At 66.5% G+C, this 19,011-nt stretch overlaps 1 protein-coding gene across 4 annotated transcripts; it reads left to right on the top strand.

Annotated features, from left to right (window-relative positions):
• Positions 1-221: 221 nt before the first annotated feature.
• Positions 222-18,017, top strand: NADK (NAD kinase). 4 transcript variants are annotated; one of them, XM_062190298.1, is made up of 12 exons: positions 222-328; positions 5,197-5,391; positions 7,637-7,720; positions 11,107-11,236; positions 14,184-14,292; positions 14,370-14,455; positions 14,777-14,879; positions 15,166-15,320; positions 15,551-15,650; positions 15,725-15,882; positions 16,279-16,361; positions 16,910-18,017. In XM_062190298.1, exons 2-12 carry the CDS (start codon positions 5,234-5,236, stop codon positions 17,082-17,084), a joined length of 1,341 nt encoding a protein of 446 aa, XP_062046282.1. In that variant the 5' UTR covers positions 222-328; positions 5,197-5,233; the 3' UTR covers positions 17,085-18,017. The 4 variants fall into 4 exon arrangements, with proteins under 4 accessions (XP_062046282.1, XP_062046280.1, XP_062046281.1 ...); XM_062190296.1 differs by lacking the exon at positions 222-328 and adding an exon at positions 1,218-1,272; XM_062190297.1 differs by lacking the exon at positions 222-328 and adding an exon at positions 1,238-1,323.
• The last annotated feature ends 994 nt before the right edge of the window (positions 18,018-19,011 follow it).

Below are 19,011 nucleotides of genomic sequence, written 5' to 3'. Positions count from 1 at the left end.
CATCCCTGAGAGCAGCTCTGGGCTGGGACCTGCTGCCCCTCCCTCGCAGCCCCTGGGGGGAGGCCGCGTCTCCTCCCCCGTCCTTGGCCTCTGAGGGCTTCCGGGTGCTCCGGCGGCGTGAGCGAGCGCGGGTCGAGTGCCAGGGTGGCTGTGAGCCCCTGGCCTCTGAGCCCAGCGCTCGGGATTGCGCAATCGAGGTCTCCGGAGGAAGCCACAGCCCTTGTTTTCTCTGAAGTGGGAGGGGCTGCCCTGGCAGCCTGAGGCCCAGGGTGGACGGCTCCCCTGGTCAGCCGGGCAGCGCTCCTGCGTCCGGGAGCACGCTGGACAGGTAGGTCCCCGGGTCGAGCCCCGCGCCGGCGGCCGGGCCCAGTGGCCGCCCTGGGAACAGCCATCCGCACAGGCGGCTCAGGGCTCCCCCCGTGGAGACGCCGGCGGTCAGCCTGGAGAAGTGGCCGAGTTTACACAACCAGCCAGGGGAAGTTACAGGCGCCAAGAAATCCCCCGGCCACCCTCGGTGCCCCTGCTGCCCGGTGCCCTCAGGGAGACAGCACCAGGCCCAACGGCCTCTGGGCAGCGAGAGCCTGGCCACAGCGCGTACAGGGGGCGGCCAGGGGCTCAATCAGGGAGCGTGTGCGCGCAAAAGCACATCTGGAGGCGAAGCGGCCCCGGGGCATCCGGGCCCAGCGGGTTCGGCCCCTGGCCAGGCGGGGCCGGCAGTCCCACAAGAAGCCCCTGCGGCCTTGTCCGCTTCGTCCCACCTCCAGGGTCCTCCACTGTGGACTGCGCACAGCCCTGTCCACGGCCACCCCAGAGAAGCCCCAGGCCCCCGGGCGGGCGCGGCCACGCGCAGCCACACAGCCCGGGCGGCCTCGGCGAGCCGGGGACCGGCGGGCGCGCACCGCCCCCGCACCTGCTCGCCGGCACCGGCCCACGTGACCCGAGACCCCGACCCCGCAGCGCGGCCGCGGGGTACGGGTCAGCCGGCCAGCGGGGCCGGCTCCTCGACGCGTTGAGCGGCGAGAGGCTCGCTTCGCAGGCGCTGAGTGAGTACGGCCCCCGCGTCGCCCGCCCGCCGGCCTCGCCCCCCGCGCCGCGGCCACTCCCGCGCCCGTCGACCCCGGCGGCGGCCCCACGTGCGCGGCGGCGCGGCAGGGCGCATGCGTGGCGGCCGCGCCTGCGCACTGGGCGGCCGCGGCGCAGAGCTGCTCGGCGGCGCCGGCGCCGGGTCCGGGCGGCCATGGGGCGGCCGGCGGCCGGGACGCAGAGGGCCAGGTAGCGGCGGCGGCTGCGGGCGGCGGCCCGGGCTGGGGACGGCGGCGAGCGGTGAGTGCGCGGCCACTCGGCGCCCGGGGGCGCGGGGGCCGGCGCCGGGCAGGGCCGGAGCCGAGGGCCGCGGGCCGGGCGCTGAGGCGGCCCCGAGCGAGGCGTCTGCCCGGCCCGGCCCGGCGCGGGGCGGAGCGCGGCGGGCGCCCCCGGACCCGGGTCGCTCCTGTCCTGGGCGCCCGGGACCCTCCGCTCCGCCCCGCGCAGCCCGGCCCCGGCTCCCCGCGCCCCAGGCGGCCCCGCGGTCCGGCGGGCGCAGCAGGTGCTGCCACGCGACGCCCGGCCCCTGGGCTGCCCTCGCCATGGCGGCGGCTGCGGGGTCCTCGCCGCCCCCCGTGCAGGCCCTCCCCGCGCCTGCCGGGTTCGCAGGGCTCCGGGCCCCGTGTCCTCGGGGCTGGCACTGGCCTGTGACCCGCGGTGGCGGCGGCAGGGCCCCTGCAGCCTTGGGACGCCGGGGTTCCACTTTCACCGTGTGCGCGCGCCTTGTCACTTAGTTTCCCGTGCACGCGCGCCGTGCTCCCGGGGCTCGTGCGTGGGGTAGGTGAGCCCGCGAGCACCTGTGGGTGAGCTCATGGCCCGGAAGCCGCCTCAGGAGGCCTTGCTGCCCGACACGCGCGCGCTGGCCGGAGGCGTGGGTGCAGGGCCCAGAACCCCTCGGAGGTGGGGTGCTGCCCAGTGCCGCCCGCCCCTGGCCCTCCTGTGAGTGGCCTGTCTGGGCCTCAGAGCCTGAAGTTCCTGAAAAACTTGTCGGCTCAGGCTGGCCGTGGGGTGGCGGTGACCATTCGCACACCTGCTCGCGCCTTCCTGGAACCTAGGAGAGATGCCAGCGCGCGGGCCGTGGGCGCAGGCGTGGCTCTGGTCACATTGCCGTGGTACTGTCCCAAAGGTCTCCCAGTTGAAATGTAACACTTAACTTACTTTTACTTGCTTGGAAGGCAGAGCTGCGTGAGAGAGAGGAAGAGGAGGAGGTTCCATCGGCCGGGTCACTCCCCAGGTGCCCGGGGCAGCCGGGGCTGGGCCAGGCCGGAGCCCGGAGCTGCACCCTGGTCTCCCACCTGGGTGGGGGCGCAGCTGGGACTCCGCGGGGGATGCTGGTGGTGCAGGGGCCCCTGGACTGGTGTTGAGGGCGTGAGGCTTGGGTTGGGGTTTATTGGGTACCTGGCGTGCCTGGTTGTTCCTGTGTCAGGAAGTCATGGGGCCTCTGGGGGGGCCGCCTCTGGGCCACCTCTCTCTCTCTCTCTGGGTCACCTCTCGCTTGCTCGCTCTGGGTCACCTACCTCTCTCTCTCTCTCTTTCTCTGGGTCACCTCTTGCTCGCTCGCTCTGGTCATCTCTCTCTCTCTCCCTCTCTGATCTGGAGTTGCTGTGGGGGTGAGGGAGTGGCTGAGCTGCAGCCTGGTGTCCCAGTGTCGGCTCAGCACCTCTGTCCGGGATGACGGGCGCCTGTGATGGGGGGTCTCCGTCCAGGGCCGCCTCTCTCCGCTCGGGCCTGGGGCGGCGCTGTCACCCCACTTCTCTAACTTCTCTGTGCTCTGTGTGTCCACACGGGGCTCATCAGTGCCGCTCCCGGGGCGCTCAGCACTGCCATGGGTGTAGGTCAGTGTGCGGGTCTTCGCTGTTTTCAGTGCGGTGGTAAAGGACATTTCGGGTCTCAGTACGTAGAAATACGGTTGATTTTGTGTATCGAGTTTGCCTCTCCCGTATTAACTGTGGCAGCTTTGGGGTGACATGGGGCCGTGTGTTGGGCTGCTGCTTGGGCTGCCTGCGTGCCATACCCCGGGCCCTGAGTCGGGGCCAGCTTTTCCATGCCTCTTCCTGCTGTGCCCCCGGCACAACACTCTGTCCCTGTGTGCCTTGGGCCGCACCCCAGGACCCCGGGGTCGTGACCCCAGGCCCTCTTATCCACCCCAGTGACAGCGTCTGCCGCCTCGGTGCAGCAAGCTTTCGGTCCATGGTCTCGCCCGTGTGCCACGCCTGCTGGCCGTCTGCCGCCACAGGGTGCCTTGGCCGGTTTGCTGGTTCCCTGTGTGCGGCAGCCATCCCGTCACCGAAACAGTTTCTTCATTATAGTTCCTCTTTGATTCTTTTTTAAGGTTTTTTTTTTAAAAGATTTATTTATTTGAAAGTCACAGTTACACACAGAGAGAAGGAGAGGCAGAGAGAGAGAGACAGAGAGAGAGAGACAGAGAGAGAGAGGTCTTCCATCTGCTGGTTCACTCCCCAGATGGCTGCAACAGCCAGAGCTGGGCCGATCTGAAGCCAGGAGCCAGGAGCTTCTTCCAGGTCTCCCACGTGGGTGCAGGGGCCCAAGGACTTGGTCCATCTTCCACTGCCTTCCCAGGTCATAGCAGAGAGCTGGATTGGAAGTGGAGTAGCTGGGACTTGAACCAGCGCCCATATGGGATGCCAGCACTGCAGGTGGAAGCTTTACCCACTACTCCACAGCGCTGTCCTCCAAGATTTTATTTATTTATTCGAGAGATGTAGTGACAGATCTTCCATCTGCTGGTTCACTCCCAAACGGCTGGGGCCGGGCTGGGCCAGAGCCAGGATCCGGAGCCCTCAGGGGCTCTGGCACAGCTCAGGCACGGCAGCCCGAGCCACGCCTCCCTGAGGCACAGCCGGCTGGCCTGTAGCTCACCACTTTTGTTCTCGGGACTTTGAGCCCGGCGTTAACCGCGAGTGGACTTTGGCTTCGGGTCGGCATCGCCCTCACCTCCCGGTGCTCTGTGGACTGGCTCTGAGGGTCACCGGCGGCCCTCGCCAGGGTCGGGAGCGAGTTCAGAACCCCTGTGGTGGGAGTGTGGGGGCCGCACGGCTTTGTCACACTTTTATTCTGGGGTGTGTGTGTGTGTGTGTATTTTTTATTTTAAGATTTATTTACTTATTTTGAAAGAGTTGTGGAGGGGTAGGATGTCCCATCTGCTGGTTCACTCCCCACTGAGTACAACAGCCAGCGCTGGGCCAGGCTGGAGTCAGGAGCCAGCAGCCTCTTCCAGGTCTCCCACGCAGGTGCAGGGGCCCAAGGACTTGGGCCACCTTCCACTGCCTTCCCAGGCCACAGCAGAGAGCTGGATGGGAAGTGGAGCGGCCGGGGCTGGAACCGGCACCCATTGGATGCTGGCACTGCAGGTGGCGGCTTTACCCACTGCGCCCCAGGCCCTGTCCATTTTTCTGGGTTCTGTTGTCTTGTGGGCAGAAGAGGAGCTTCTCTTCCTTCACCTCTTTGGGAATTTGAGGTTTGCCCTGGGTACAGTATCGGTCGGCTTTGGTGAATGTTTCATCAGTGCTGAATTTAAATGTAGCCTGGTGCAGGGCTTCCCTGGACTGGCGGGCGCCATGCAGGGCGCCATGTCCTGCCCTGGGCACTGACCCCGGGCCTGGTGCAGGGCTTCCCTGGACTGACGGGCGCCGTGCAGGGCGCCATGTCCTGCCCTGGGCACTGACCCCGGGCCTGGTGCAGGGCTTCCCTGGACTGGCGGGCGCCGTGCAGGGCGCCATGTCCTGCCCTGGGCACTGACCCCGGGCCTGGTGCAGGGCTTCCCTGGACTGGCGGGCGCCATGCAGGGCGCCATGTCCTGCCCTGGGCACTGACCCCGGGCCTGGCGCAGGGCTTCCCTGGACTGACGGGCGCCGTGCAGGGCGCCATGTCCTGCCCCGGTGCTCCTCTCACTCTTCGGCTTCTACGGCTTCCAGACCCTTCCAGAAGCCCCAGATCTTTGTTCTCTTTGGGGTGGAAACAGCCTGTTTTCAAAAAGCTTTGGTAAATCGGACATCAGCAGTTTTTCCCTAATGTGTGTGTGCTTTATCACTGTTTCGTGTATCTGTGTTTGTTAGTTTATTGAATAAGACATCAGTGTTTTTCTGTCCAAAGTTATTGCTTACCGGCTACAGAAACGGAACAAGAAAACATGAACGCAAACAAGGAGCTAAGTCCAGACTCCGCCGCCTACCGCTGCTCGGCGTGCCACGGGGATGAGACCTGGGGCGACGGCCCCCCCATCCGGGGCCGGGCCAAGTCACGCAGCCTGTCGGCCTCGCCCGCCTCGGGCAGCACCAAGGAGTTCAGGTATGGGCGCAAGGTCTCTTCCCCTCCCATTCGTGATGTGATTTATTGATGTTGTCACAAAGAATCCTTGAGTATTGAATATTGAGGCCGACCGGTGTTACTGGTGTGGTTTCTGTCCAGAAGGTGGACCTGGGTGGCCACTCCCGAGTTGGCCCAGACCACACAGCTCAGCCCACACTGATTCACTCGCTCTTTTTTTTTTTAGTGTCAGAGGTAGAGAGAGAGAGAGAGAGAGAGGTCTTCCATCTGCTGGTTCACTCCCCAGTGGCCACAACAGCCGGAACTGAGCTGATCCAGTGCTTCCTCTGGGTCTCCCACATGGGAGCGGGGGCCTGAGCACTTGGGCCATCTTCCACGGTTCTCCCAGGCCACAGCAGGGAGCTGGATGGGAAGTGGATCAGCCAGGACTGGAACCAGTGCCCACGTGGGGGCCGGCACTGCAGCTGGAGGGCCCAGCCAACTGCCTCACAGTGCCGCCCCCACACTGCCTTTCAGTATTAGATTTGGTGAGGAGGCCTCTGTGTTCCTGGCCCTCTAGAGAGGCGAGGGCCGGAGGGCACACCTGGGCAGGCCCGTCACGTGTGTGCCCTCTGCCCGCCTGCTCCTCCATGGGCCACGGCACTGCTCTTGCTCAATGGCAGCCAGACCTCGTGTCCAGGAGGCCTGACAGGCACGCGGCTGGGACGGTGGCCATGGAGGCGCCGAGCTCGCCAGGCCGTGCTCCTCAAGGAGGGCTCACGCTGTGCCAGCCAAGGAAGAGTTCTTCGGTGGAAAATGGTTGTTGTTTTTGTTTTGTTGTTTGTTTTTAAAGATTTTTTTGGAAGGCAGAGGAAGAGATCTGTTTTCTAGGTCACTGCCCAAGTAGCCACAACAGCCAGGGCTGGGGGAGGCCACAGCCAGCGCCTGGAACTCCAGCCTGGGCTCCCACATGGGTGGGCCGCAGGGGCCCAGACACTTGGGCCATCTTCCACTGCCTGCCCGGGTGCATTGATAGGGAGCTGGATCAGAAGCAGAGCAGCCAGGATTTGAACCGGTGCTTTTGATATGGGAGCCGGCATCGAGGGAACAGCTAACCTGCTGTGCCACGACCCCAGCCCTGGGAAGTGGTTTTGAAAGCAGGCCACGTTTGGGGACCAGACAAACTTGGTGGGCAGCAACAGCCCGTCACTGGCAAGGGTCCTCGCGGCGTGGGCACAGCTTGCCCCAGAGCAGCTGCTGTGGTGTTAAAACTCGGTCCCTGGTGCCTCCAGGCCATGGCGGTGCCCCGACTCGTGCCCTGACAGAGCTGCTTTTTGCTTTTGGTTTCTGTACGTTTTTTGGCACCGTGCAGCCTTCCTGTCAGGACCCTGGACCTGGGGATACAGACAGCTGTCAGAGGCAGCCTCTGGAGAGCCCTGAGTGAGACCGGGGGGGGGGGGGGGGGGGGGAAGGCCACGCCCCCAAGGCGCCCTTGGCAAGTGGAGGAGCCGCACACCTGGTTTCCGGTTGCCTTTCGAGTTCCTGAGTGGAGTCTGTTTTGTAGTACACTTAATCATCTTTAGAAGACGTACGTAAGCAAGCCCAGAGCACGCTCAGTCCAGAAAGGCCCCAGGCGTGGCCACAGCCACCAGATGCCTGCTCTCCAGCGTAGACACCGGGACGCTGGTGGTGGTTGAAGACAGAGAGCAGTGGGCGGCTCCCTGCTGGCCGTGTCCAGTGCCCCCGGAGCATCCTGCTCCCGTGGTCAGGAGGTCACAGGTGTCGCCTCAGCCCATGGGCCCCTGCGAAGGCTAATGTATGTATTTGAGAGGCAAACAAGCACGCAGAGGTGGGCAGAGCGCCGTGCCGTCCTCTGATTGACTCCTCGGACGCCTGCAGCAGCTGCCATCCAGGGCTCCCATGTGGGTGTCCGGGGCTCAGGGTCTTGAGTCGTCCGCGGCTGCCTCCCAGGGAGTGAGGAGAAGCGGAGCCAGGACCAAAACCCTGGCGCTGTGACCCCCGTGCCGACACCCCCCCTCCCCAGGCCACCAATTCCCAAATATTGACCCAGAGACAGGTTCTGGGAGACCCCCAGGAATGCAGACCCCCAGGCCCGTCTCAGAGCCGGCGTCTCCCTCGTCTGGGCTGGGAGTGTCTCCCGCTGCACTGAGGAGCCTGGGGCTCCAGGGCTGGCGCTGGTGCTCCTTGGAGTCTGGGTTGGCCCCATCTGTGTGTGTGGCTGCACTCGCGTGTTCTGACGGCGCTGCGCTGTGTGTGCTCTCTGCAGAAGGACGCGCTCTCTGCATGGCCCGTGCCCGGTGACCACTTTTGGACCAAAGGCCTGCGTGCTGCAGAACCCCCAGACCATCATGTGAGTTGGGGTCCCCAGGAGGGTGTGTGTCGTGGGTTGGCTGTGGTGTGGACGGAGCAGTGTGTGTTTCAAGTCATTAAGTGACTTGAAAGAAGCCACGCGACGTCCCCGGGTCCTGCTGGCTTCTCTGGTGCCTTCAGAGTGGCGCGGGCCGGCGCCCGCCGAGCGCCAGCGTGGCCTGGTTTCTGACCGCTCTGTTCTCGGGCGCTGGATGCGAGGAGCTCGTTTCTCCTGTGGTTGTTCTGAGGATCCACAGACGCTGATGAACCGTTCCTCTGGCTGCTTGTTTAGAAGATACTCTGCCTCGTGGCGCGGCTTTCACACGCTCTGGGCCACGGGAGGCGTGGCCTGGTCTGGCCGCCGGGGGTTTCGGCGGACCAAGGCCTCTCGTGTCAGTGGCCTCGACCGCGTCGCAGCTCCACTGGTGTCGCTCTCCCATCTGCTGTCGTGGGCCTGACGGCTCCGCCCCGTGTCCCGTGCCCCGGCCCCGCTGCGGTTTGTGTTTTTGGGGAAAACAACCAAGACGATTTAAACATCAGAGTTCCATCTCGGCTCGGGGTGTTTTACTTCGCACTCTCTCCAGAGAAATCCTTGGTCTCTGAGCCTCTGGCACCGAGGGGCCGTGGCCTCCAGGCCTGTGTGCGGAAGCCCTGCTGTCCCTGCAGGGTCTCCTTCAGGGAGCTGGGGACAGATGAGGGGAGGTTGTGCGTGCTCGGATCCGGCTCTGAGAAGAGAGGTGTACGTGAGATGCGAGAGGCTTTGACATGTAGTGGGGGCTGGGGCTGTGCACTGGGGACCCCCTGGGCAGCACCGTGCATCACCCAGTGGCTCCTTGGGGTTAGGACCTCACCAGTGGGCTGGCTGGGAGCTGTTTGCGGGGGCTCGTTAGGCTGCCCCCTGCAGGCTGTGTCCCGCCCCGCCCCACCTCAGGGCTGTCCCGCCCCCGTCCACACACAGCTCCAACCAGGGAGGGCTGTGCCGTGGGCAGGCCAGCCCCTACCACCTCGGCTCCCAGCTATCTGCTATGGCTCCATGTGGCAGCCACGCGGGTCCCTGGGGGCCAGCGCTCCCCGAGGCCAGAGCCGCAGCTGCTCGCTGCACGGCTGCACCACCCTCCCATGTTTGCTCCTGGCCAACAGCAGCCCCTCCCTGCACTTCCTGGTCTGGGCAGAGGCGTTCCCTGGTCACCATTTCACGGGTTAAGTGGCCTTTACCAGCTCAGCTCCTGGGCCAGGCTCTGTCCTGGGAGCCTGCCCCTGAGATCCCTCGGGCTGAGGTACAGGGCGCTGGGAGCTGCCCCGAGGGTCCGTGGCGGCCAGGCCGGTGGCTTGCTCTGCCCTCGCTCCCTGCCAGGCCTTCTGTGGCTGTGGCTGTGACTCCCTGGGAACCTGGCCTCGTGGTTTCCCTGATGGCAGAGGCCGGTGCTGTGGGCAGGACAGCGGTGAGGAACGTGGACTTCCTGTCTGGGAGCCAGCCTGGATTTCACCATGAACCTGCGTTTTTGTTGGCTGTGCTGTGAGAAGTTGCCAGGTCATCTCAGTGGTCAGAACAGAGCTGCCCACGCTGTTGTGGCCCCGCTCTGTCCGTCCCGTACCCACAGCCGTGGCCCGGCAGGATCAGCACCCCACTTTTCAGATGACCCAGCAGGAAGCAGAGGATCTGGCTGGTGGTCCTCCCCAGGAAGTCCACCGGGGTCAGAGCTTCACTTGTGACCTGGGCGGAGGGCTGCGAGCCGCCCACAGGTCCTGAGGCCACTGCCCATCGCAGATCGATCGAGGGCTGGGAGTGAGCGCCCTTTCACCTGCCGGTGGCCTGAGAACTCCTCCCACAGGCCGGGCCAGTTCCACAGGCCAGAGGGAGGCTGGCAGAGCTGGGAGGCTGCACACTCGGTGCCGTGGCTGGGCCCGGAGCTCGGCAGAGAGCAGGGTAGCTGTGGCCTCTGGTTTGTCTGTTTTCACTTACCTGAGAGCCAGAGAAGCGGAGAGATCTTCCGCCTGCAGCAGCTCAGACCGGCCTAAGCTGGGAGCTGGGAACTCCGTCTAGGTCTCCCATGTGCATGGCGGAACCCAGTCGCTGGAGCCATCGCTGCGCCTCCCAGGGTCCAGGTCAGCAGGGAGCTGGAGTCCAGAGCTGGAGCTGGGCACTGAGCGCAGCTCGCTGATGAGGGACGTGGGCATCTGAGCTGCTGGGCCGAGCGCCGACCAGACACTGCTTTTCCCGATGAGGCAAGAGGATTGCGTAAGCAGCAAGAACCCTTTGTCTTGTTTGATTTTTATGACTTCAGGGACCTCTTGGCCTGGCTGTGTTTAGAAGACCTCGTTCTGTAGCGTGCTGCTCTCGGTGTTGTTGGTGCAGACGGTGGGCTGGTAGTGTAGGATGCGCAGTCGGGAGAGTGCTGGTGCGGCAGGGCTGCGCGTGCGCCTGTCATTAGCAAAGTGTGACCACGATGCCATGGAAGCGTCGGCCGTCTCCTGGAAGGGGGCAGTGCCTCGCGAGCCACGTGACTGACGGGGCGGACGGTGAGGCCCACGGAGGTGTCATGGGTGGCTCCACACCCCCCAGAAACGCCTGGACAGGGTGAGTGCTGGGACCAGCGTCCCATGGTCATTGGTTCACTGGACGCGGCCGGTGCTGCTGCCGTAGGCGTGTCCTTGTCGCTCCCCACTGGGACGGCACTGGGAAGGGAACTTCTTGCCGGTCTGCACTGCTGTTCTGAAAACCAGACAGGGAGCCCCAGTCCCCTCCTCCCTCAGCTCCTGGACAGCACGGGACACGGGTGCTCTCCCACCCATGTTCCTGGTGCCCAGGACCTGCACGGGAGCAGGATCCTGGCGGGGTGGGAGGCAGGGCTCACGGCACGGGGGTGGCTGGGCAGGGCCGTGGCGCTCACAGCAGCGCAGCTGCCCCTGGCTTTAAACCAGACGTCCGCACTGTGAGAAGTGCCGGCAGCTGGGGTCGCGCTCCAGTGCGGCAGGGAGTGCCTGTCCTGAGGGGCCCCTGCCTGCTGTTCGGATGTTTGCAGGGGAGCTGGCGTCCCTGACGCCGTGGGGTGGCCCGCCCCAGGCTTCCCCTCAGTGGGCTCTGGGAGCAGTTGTCGCGAGGAGGCGTCGAGGTGTCGCAGAGGGACGAGCAAGCACTGGTGGGGTTGGGGCTGCTGAGGTGAGTGATGGGCACCATCGGTCGCTGCGGGCCGGTGCGGCCAGACACGGGAACTGAGTGAGCAGGGCAGGGTCGTCCTGCTGGGCCGGACCCCGTGCCCGTCCCCGCGGGCCCGGGCTGTGCTGCCAGGGCTGCCGGTGAGTGCCTTTGTCCAGGGCTGCACCGTGTGTCCTGTCCTGTCCGAGGGGCCGTGTGCGGCCGGCGTGAACCCTCTCCTCTCCCCAAAGGCACATTCAGGACCCTGCGAGCCAGCGGTTGACGTGGAACAAGCCCCCGAAGAGCGTCCTTGTCATCAAGAAGATCCGCGACGCCCGCCTGCTGCAGCCCTTCAAGGAGCTCTGCGCCTACCTGGTGCAGGCGAGTGCGCGGGGGGCGCTGTGTCCCGCTGAGGGCCCAGCCTGCGACAGGGGGGTCGCTGTGTCCCGCTGAGGGCCCAGCCTGCGACAGAGGGAGCGCTGTGTCCCGCTGAGGGCCCAGCCTGCGACAGGGGGGTCGCTGTGTCCCGCTGAGGGCCCAGCCTGCGACAGGGGGGGCGCTGTGTCCCGCTGAGGGCCCAGCCTGCGACAGGGGGGTCGCTGTGTCCCGCTGAGGGCCCAGCCTGCGACAGGGGGGCACTGTGTCCCGCTGAGGGCCCAGCCTGCGACAGAGGGAGCGCTGTGTCCCGCTGAGGGCCCAGCCTGCGACAGGGGGGGCGCTGTGTCCCGCTGAGGGCCCAGCCTGCGACAGGGGGGGCGCTGTGTCCCGCTGAGGGCCCAGCCTGCGACAGGGGGGGCGCTGTGTCCCGCTGAGGGCCCAGCCTGCGACAGGGGGGGCGCTGTGTCCCGCTGAGGGCCCAGCCTGCGACAGAGGGGGCGCTGTGTCCCGCTGAGGGCCCAGCCTGCGACAGGGGGGCGCTGTGTCCCGCTGAGGGCCCAGCCTGCGACAGAGGGGGCGCTGTGTCCCGCTGAGGGCCCAGCCTGCGACAGAGGGGGCGCTGTGTCCCGCTGAGGGCCCAGCCTGCGACAGAGGGGGCGCTGTGTCCCGCTGAGGGCCCAGCCTGCGACAGGGGGGGCGCTGTGTCCCGCTGAGGGCCCAGCCTGCGACAGGGGGGGCGCTGTGTCCCGCTGAGGGCCCAGCCTGCGACAGAGGGTGTCCTGGCTGTGGTTCTGAGGGCCGTGTCCAGTGACAGCCTTGCTGCCAGAGTCCCGAGGTGGTGCAGGGTCCTGTGTGGGTCCCGTGTGGGCCCCGTGTCTGCCCGTGTCAGCTGGTCTCTCGCCTTACAAAGCCGCACCCTGACGGCCTTATCTGGGCCTGATTGCTTTGTGGGGCCGCACCCCCGTGCCCTGGGCAGGCTGAGGTCCCACCCTCGCACTGCCGCACGGCAGCTCGGATGCCCGGACACCTCCCTCCCAGCTGTGCGCCTGCAAGGGCCACACAGGTCGCAGGCGCAGGGCGCAGTCCTGGGCCAGCACCCCGCGGGGCGGGCCTCACCTGTTTTTGAATGTTTGTTTTATTTGCGGGTGGCAGTCTGTGCAGGCGTCTTGCATCTGCTGGTCCTCAGCGACCTGCAACAGCCAGGGCTGCACCAGCCTGAATCCAGGCGCCAGAGCGCACCCTGGGCCTCCCGCTGGGTGGACCGGAGGGTTGGATCCGCCGTCGGCCGCCTCCTGGGGTGCACGTTAGCAGGAAGCTGGGGCCAGAGTCACGGGCGCTCTGCTACGGCGTCTGGGTGACCCCAGCAGTGTCTCCACCCTGTACCCAGCACTGCCCTGGGCATCTTGTATGCCCAGAGGCGAGGGGAGGCCCCTGCAGCTCTGCCGGGCACAGCCCTGCCTACAGCTCCACCAGGTGTCACCCTCAGGACGGCCGCCTGCTATCGTGGGAAGCCTCCACTGCCCATGGCACTGGCCTTCCGGACACCACGTGGACCCCGGGGTGTGCCGCTGCCACCTGGGCCTGCTTGAATGGCTGTGGCCGCGAAGTGCCAGGGTTTCCATCGCACGGTGGCTCTGGGTGGTGAGCCAGGGAGGGGGTCGCAAGCCTCCCAGGACCCTTCCTGGAACAGTTCTGCCCCCCAGGTCCCTGGCTGGGGCTTCCCCATCCTGGCACCCGCTGACCCCTCTGCGGGAGGCAGCTTGGCCTCGCCCGCCTGCTTCCTTCGCTCTGCTGCGTGGCCGGCTACAGGTGCCCAGGTCCTCGTGCTCTGCTTCCCTTTGACCTCAGGCTGCCCTGAGGCAGCAGCGCCACCCACACAGCCCTCCTGAGTGTCAGGCGCCTCTGGCCAGGGCACCCGAGTGCAGAGCCCTCGTCCAGGGCAGAGACTTGGCTCCTTCAGGCTGGCCTTTGCTCCCGCTCCCCACCCCCGGGTCTCCACCGAGCCCAGACCCTCCCAGCTCTGCCTCGGCCCGTGCCGTGCTCCTGTGTTCCAGGAGCACCGTTCTGCACACAGGCTGGGTTTGGTTTTGTTTGTTTTTTGTTTTTTGTTGTTGTTTTTTGTTTTTTTTGACAGGCAGAGTGGATAGTGAGAGAGAGACAGAGAGAAAGGTCTTCCTTGTGCCATTGGTTCACCCTCCAATGGCCGGTGCATCTCGCTGATCCGAAGCCAGGAGCCAGATGCTTCTCCTGGTCTCCCATGCGGGTGCAGGGCCCAAGGACCTGGGCCATCCTCCACTGCCTTCCCGGGCCATAGCAGAGAGCTGGCCTGGAAGAGGGGCAACCGGGACAGGATCCGGCGCCTCGACCGGGACTAGAACCCGGTGTGCCGGCGCCATAAGGCAGAGGATTAGCCTGTTGAGCCACGGCGCCGGCCACAGGCTGGGTTTAAATGGAAACAAGTTTGCTTGGCCCCCGGTTCTGGTCTGCAGCCCCTTGGCCGTACCTGATGGCGACCTTGCTGGCGGCGTCCTGAGGCCGTACAGGGCCTCATGTGGCAAGAGTGGTCACGTGGCCTCTGGTCCCCTCTTCATGGGAAGCCATGAGACCGCATCTCATCCCAGTCACCTCCTGAGGCCCCGCCTCCTCCCAGAGGCCCCGCCTCCACACCCCCTTAGCACCACTCAGGGTTGTTCACACCTCACGGCACAGCTGGGTGGGGTGTCCACACAGCACGGCTGGGCTGGTCAGGGTGTTCGCACCCTCGGGGTTGTCAGCTACCGCCGCGTGAGTCCTCAGGCCTGCGTGGCGGGAGCGAGCACTCGCACCGCTGCACCAGGCGTCCAGGTCAGGTCAGTCCCGGCCGGGAGCTCCTGGGTCAGGGGGGCCTCCCGCGGCAGGGAGAGAAAACCGTCGTCACAGGCAGGAAGGCTCACGGCCGCCCGCCTTCCAGGGCAACAACATGGTCGTGTACGTGGAGAAGAAAGCCCTGGAGGACCCCGCCATAGCAGACGACGAGAGCTTCGGGCCAGTGAAGAAGAAATTCTGCACCTTCCGCGAGGGTGAGGCCCGGCGGCCGGGCTGCGGCGCGGGGGGGCCGCCCTGCGGGTCTGAGCCCGCGTGGCTTCCTGTTTCCCAGATTACGACGACATTTCCAACCAGATCGACTTCATCATTTGCCTGGGGGGAGACGGGACGCTGCTGTACGCGTCCTCGCTGTTCCAGGTGAGGGGCGGGGCGGGGCAGCCGCTCGCGCAGGCCGCAGCCTTTGTCCGGGGCAGCTCAGCAAGCTCGCACACCGCGCCTGTGCCGTGCCTGGGCTCTGCCTTCCCCAGGGCCAGGCAGGGAGAGCGAGCGGTGGGCGGAAGAGGGGCTTGCTGCGTGCTGGCGCAGACCCCGGCGACTTCCTCAGGCAGGAGCGGGCACTGGGGGCAGGCCCGGGCAGTGGGAACCCAGGGGCCTCTGGAGCCCCGTGGCCTGGCCTGGTCTGCCTTCTCCTGGGGAGCACCAGGGCCCAGGGCTAAGTGGCCCGTCTCCCGGTCGCAGGGCAGCGTGCCTCCGGTCATGGCGTTCCACCTGGGCTCCCTGGGCTTCCTGACCCCATTCAACTTCGAGAGCTTCGAGTCCCAAGTGGCTCAGGTGATAGAGGGTGAGTCGGGTGTCCGGAACCGCGGCAGCTCTGGCGCGGCAGCTCTTCCGTGGCCACAGACAGCGTGCGACAGGCGTGAGGTGCAGACGCTGCACGTGTTTGGGTGCTTTGAGCGGTTTTGACGGCCCGCGTGTTGGGCAGAAGTGCACAGGGTGTCGCTCTCGCCTGGGAGAGAGGACGGGCTTGGCTTCCCGGGGCGGGCCCCTGGGCAGCGCTGGCCTCCTGGGGCGGCCCCTGACCCCGCTGGCCTCCTGGGGTTGGCCCTGCTGACCCCGCTGGCCCCCAGGGAATGCAGCGGTGGTTCTGCGGAGCCGGCTGAAGGTCAGAGTGGTGAAGGCGCTCAGAGGCAAGGCGGCGGCCGTCCACAACGGGCTCCGTGAGAATGGGGTGCCAGCCCCAGGCCTGGACACGGACACCGGGAAGCAGGCCGTGCAGTACCAGGTCTGTGGCCTCGCCCCTCCTGCGCCGTGCGGCCTCATCCGAGGCCTGGGGTGGGGGAGGTTGGGGGCAGACCCCCGCGGAGGAGCCCCCGCCCCATTGCCAGCGTGCGCCAGGTTGGGGGCAGACCCCCGCGGAGGAGCCCCCGCCCCATTGCCAGCGCGCGCCAGGTTGGGGGCAGACCCCCGCGGAGGAGCCCCCGCCCCATTGCCAGCGTGCGCCGTTCCCTCCAGGTCTTGAACGAGGTGGTGATTGACAGAGGCCCCTCGTCATACTTGTCTAACGTGGACGTCTACCTGGACGGACACCTGATCACCACGGTGCAGGGCGACGGTAAGGCCCGTGTCGCCGTCCCCAGGGCGCAGAGTGCCGCGGGCAGGAGCCTGACGCCTGCCCCTGTGCCACAGGAGTGATCGTGTCCACCCCGACGGGCAGCACAGCGTACGCAGCCGCCGCGGGGGCCTCCATGGTCCACCCCAACGTGCCAGCCATCATGGTCACACCCATCTGCCCTCACTCGCTGTCCTTCCGGCCCATCGTGGTCCCCGCGGGGGTCGAGCTGCAGGTCAGAGCCAGCGCCCCTCCACCTCTCGTGAGTCGTATCCATGGGCATGGAGCCCCTGCCGTACTGCCCGGGGCACACCCACAGCCCTGGCCCTGTCCTCGGGCCGACTCCTGGCTGCCTTGATCGTGAGCACTGTGTCCAAGCGCCTGGGGCAGGATCTGGAGGGGCTTGGCGAACTCGCAGCCACACGGGGAGGGCAGTCCATGTCACACGGGGTGCCTGGTCCCAGTGGAGGAGACTGCCTGGGCCCCTGGCCGCCGCCTCCCTTCCCTGTCCCAGGTGCCTGCTACAGTTGCTCCAGGCCAGGGTGGAGCTGCCCAGCAGATGCTTGGGAGTGGGTCCTGCAGGGTCTCCCCCACCGCCCAAGGCCCACCCCTCTCCACTTGGCCCTGACAGATCACACTGTCGCCAGAGGCAAGGAACACTGCCTGGGTGTCCTTTGATGGACGGAAGAGACAGGAGATCCGCCATGGAGACAGGTGTGCATCTCCTCTGTCGGGGTGGGGGGAGAGACAGGAGATCCGCCACGGAGACAGGGGTGCGTCTCCTCTGTCGGGGTGGGGGAGAGACAGGAGATCCGCCACGGAGACAGGGGTGCGTCTCCTCTGTGGGGGTGGGGGGAGAGACAGGAGATCCGCCACGGAGACAGGGGTGCGTCTCCTCTGTCGGGGTGGGGGGAGAGACAGGAGATCCGCCACGGAGACAGGGGTGCGTCTCCTCTGTCGGGGTGGGGGGAGAGACAGGAGATCCGCCACGGAGACAGGGGTGCGTCTCCTCTGTCGGGGTGGGGGCTGTGCCGCTGGCCCAGGTGCATCACCTGCAGCACAGCCATGACCGCCGGCACAAGGCATCTACCTGTGGCTACTCCCGGAGCCCCCTGGCTGCCCAGAGTTGGGGGCCGGCCTCTCCGTCCTCTGTCCCCTGCACACAGACCTGGGTGTGTGTCTGTCCCGCAGTGCACTGAGGCGCTGGGGGCTCGGCCTTGAGTGCGGCCCCTCCCCTGAGCCGTGACCCTCGGTCCCCACAGCATCAGCATCACTACCTCTTGCTACCCACTCCCCTCCATCTGCGTCCGAGACGCCGTGAGCGACTGGTTCGAGAGCCTGGCCCAGTGTCTGCACTGGAACGTGCGCAAGCAGCAGGCCCACTTCCCGGAGGAGGAGGAGGAGCCGGGCGAGGCGCAGGGCGAGGCGCAGGGCTAGGCCGCTCTGCTGACAGCGGGAGTCTGTTGTTTTTTTTTTTCTTCTGCATTTCTAAACGAGCAGAGTGAGGAAGGGTCTGGCGCCCTCCTGCCCACGCACGAGCAGGGCCCCGCCCGCCCCGCACAAGGCTCTGGCTCCTGCTGGGGGCCCTTCCGTCTCTGGAGACTCAGGGTCGGGTGCTTGGTCTGTCCTGTGGCATTGGAAATGAACGTCTCAGCCGAGGGTCCCGCGGCCCACTGCTTTCCCCACAGCTCGCCAGGGTGAGGGGCCCCCACCGAGCCTGGCGGTGGGGAGAGGGCAGGGGGCGCGGGACACCCCACATTCCACACAGCTGGGCCCCAGGTCCGCACAGTGGCGGTTCCGCTGGGCTTCCCGAAGGCTCACCTCCGTGCTGCAGCGGGGAGCCGCTGCCATAGCCCTCGTGAGGACACGCACATGCTGCGTGCTGCAGTGCGCAGGTGCCACACGGAACCTGCGTGGGGCGCGTGGCTCTGCTGGCATCCACGGGGTGGGCCCTGGTGGCGGTTGCCCAGTGGACGTCCCAAATGTAGCCGAGTCCTGCCCCACGGTTGCATTTTCTCATCAGACTGGTCGGAACAGGTCAGGACAGGCACTGCAGGCTCCGGCTGGCAGAGACCCTCGCCGGGGTCGCCCTGCTGCCCCATGGGCACAGCAGCCTCTGACCCCACGCCGTCCTGGCAGCCTCCCCCAGTGTCCTGGGTCCACCCCACGCCACCTGTGTGGCTCCAGGTCCAGGAGGGAGCGGTTGAGCCGCTTGTCCCAGACAGCAGGGTGCCGCACGGGTCCAGAAAGCTTTTGGGCTTTGAAATAAATTCCTAATGTCCCGTTGTTAACATCCCCAAATTTGTTAATATTGCTGGAAGCATTCTTACTATTTTCAGATCTTTCAATAAACGCACTTGTAAAAAACCATTGGCTCGTGTGCTGGCTTCCGCTCTGCAGCAGGGGAGGGCCCTCAGCCTGCCTGGCCCTGCCTGGCAGAAGTGGGGGAGGGAGGCAGACGGGGGCACCCTGGGGTGGCCTGCTCTCCCTCCCCCAGTTCCTGTCCACGTCAGTGGACAGCTGTAGGCCAAGCAGATGCCCTCTGGCCCTGGGGAAGAGGCCCTGGGAGCCAGAGCCACTCGGTGCCACGTGTGTGTCCCAGCCGGCGAACAAGGTGACCACCGCTGGGCCCTCGCTGTCCGTCCCTGAGTGGCGCGTGACGGGGGGTCCTGTGCTCTAGGAGCGGTCACCTCTGCCCGGTGGCACCGATCACTGCTCCCTCTGGCCCCACAGGGCGGCTGGGGGCCACCTTGCCTCGGGACCCCAGGAAGTGCACAGGCCAGGCTTGAAGACTCCCTGAGGCCGCGGAGGACATGGCCTGGACCTAGCCTTGGCCACAGGGAGCACAGGGTAGCCGGGAGCGCCACCTGGGGGCCACACCCAGCAGAGGCTGTTGGTGTCCATACCCGCACCTGGGAGCGCAGGGGACGGGGCCTGGGCACTCAGCTGTCCTGGGTCTGCCCAGCTGGTCGTCGTCCTGCCTGGGAGCGACTGGGATTCCATGGCTGGAGGCGGGGGGGAGGGGGCAGTCGGATGGGCCAGGGAAGGTGCAGGGGTGGCAGCGGCCGGGCGGTCGCTGCCCGGAGGACTTGGCCCCGTGGAGACCCAGGCTGCGCCTGGGCGTCTCCAGTGTGGAAACAGGATTGGGCGGGCAGCACCGGGACCAGGTGGGCCGAGTCTGTCCGGCAGGGCAGGGAAAGGGAGGCGTCGGGGGGCAGCAGGGGAGCAGAGCCCACGTCGCCGGCCCCCACTCCGGAAAGTTCCGAGAACTAGGGTTCTGCCCTGGCCGGTCTGGGCGAAGCTGAGTAGGGCTGGGGGCTTACATGGGTGTGTGCACGTGCACACGCACACAGGATCCCGCCCC

Source organism: Lepus europaeus, chromosome 5, assembly GCF_033115175.1.
Source record: "Lepus europaeus isolate LE1 chromosome 5, mLepTim1.pri, whole genome shotgun sequence".
Taxonomy (NCBI): Eukaryota; Metazoa; Chordata; class Mammalia; order Lagomorpha; family Leporidae; genus Lepus; species Lepus europaeus.
The sequence above is the reverse complement of the archived record's forward strand: the minus strand, read 5'-3'. Positions and strand labels throughout refer to the sequence as shown.

What these genes read in the sequence shown, in the direction of transcription:
- NADK (XM_062190296.1), top strand. Translation starts at nt 1,238, where the DNA reads ATGGGGCGGCCGGCGGCCGGGACGCAGAGGGCCAG. An exon ending in ATTCTGCACCTTCCGCGAGG is followed by an intron (nt 14,293 to 14,369) that starts GTGAGGCCCGGC and finishes CCTGTTTCCCAG; the next exon opens with ATTACGACGACATTTCCAAC. An exon ending in CACCACGGTGCAGGGCGACG is followed by an intron (nt 15,651 to 15,724) that starts GTAAGGCCCGTG and finishes CCTGTGCCACAG; the next exon opens with GAGTGATCGTGTCCACCCCG.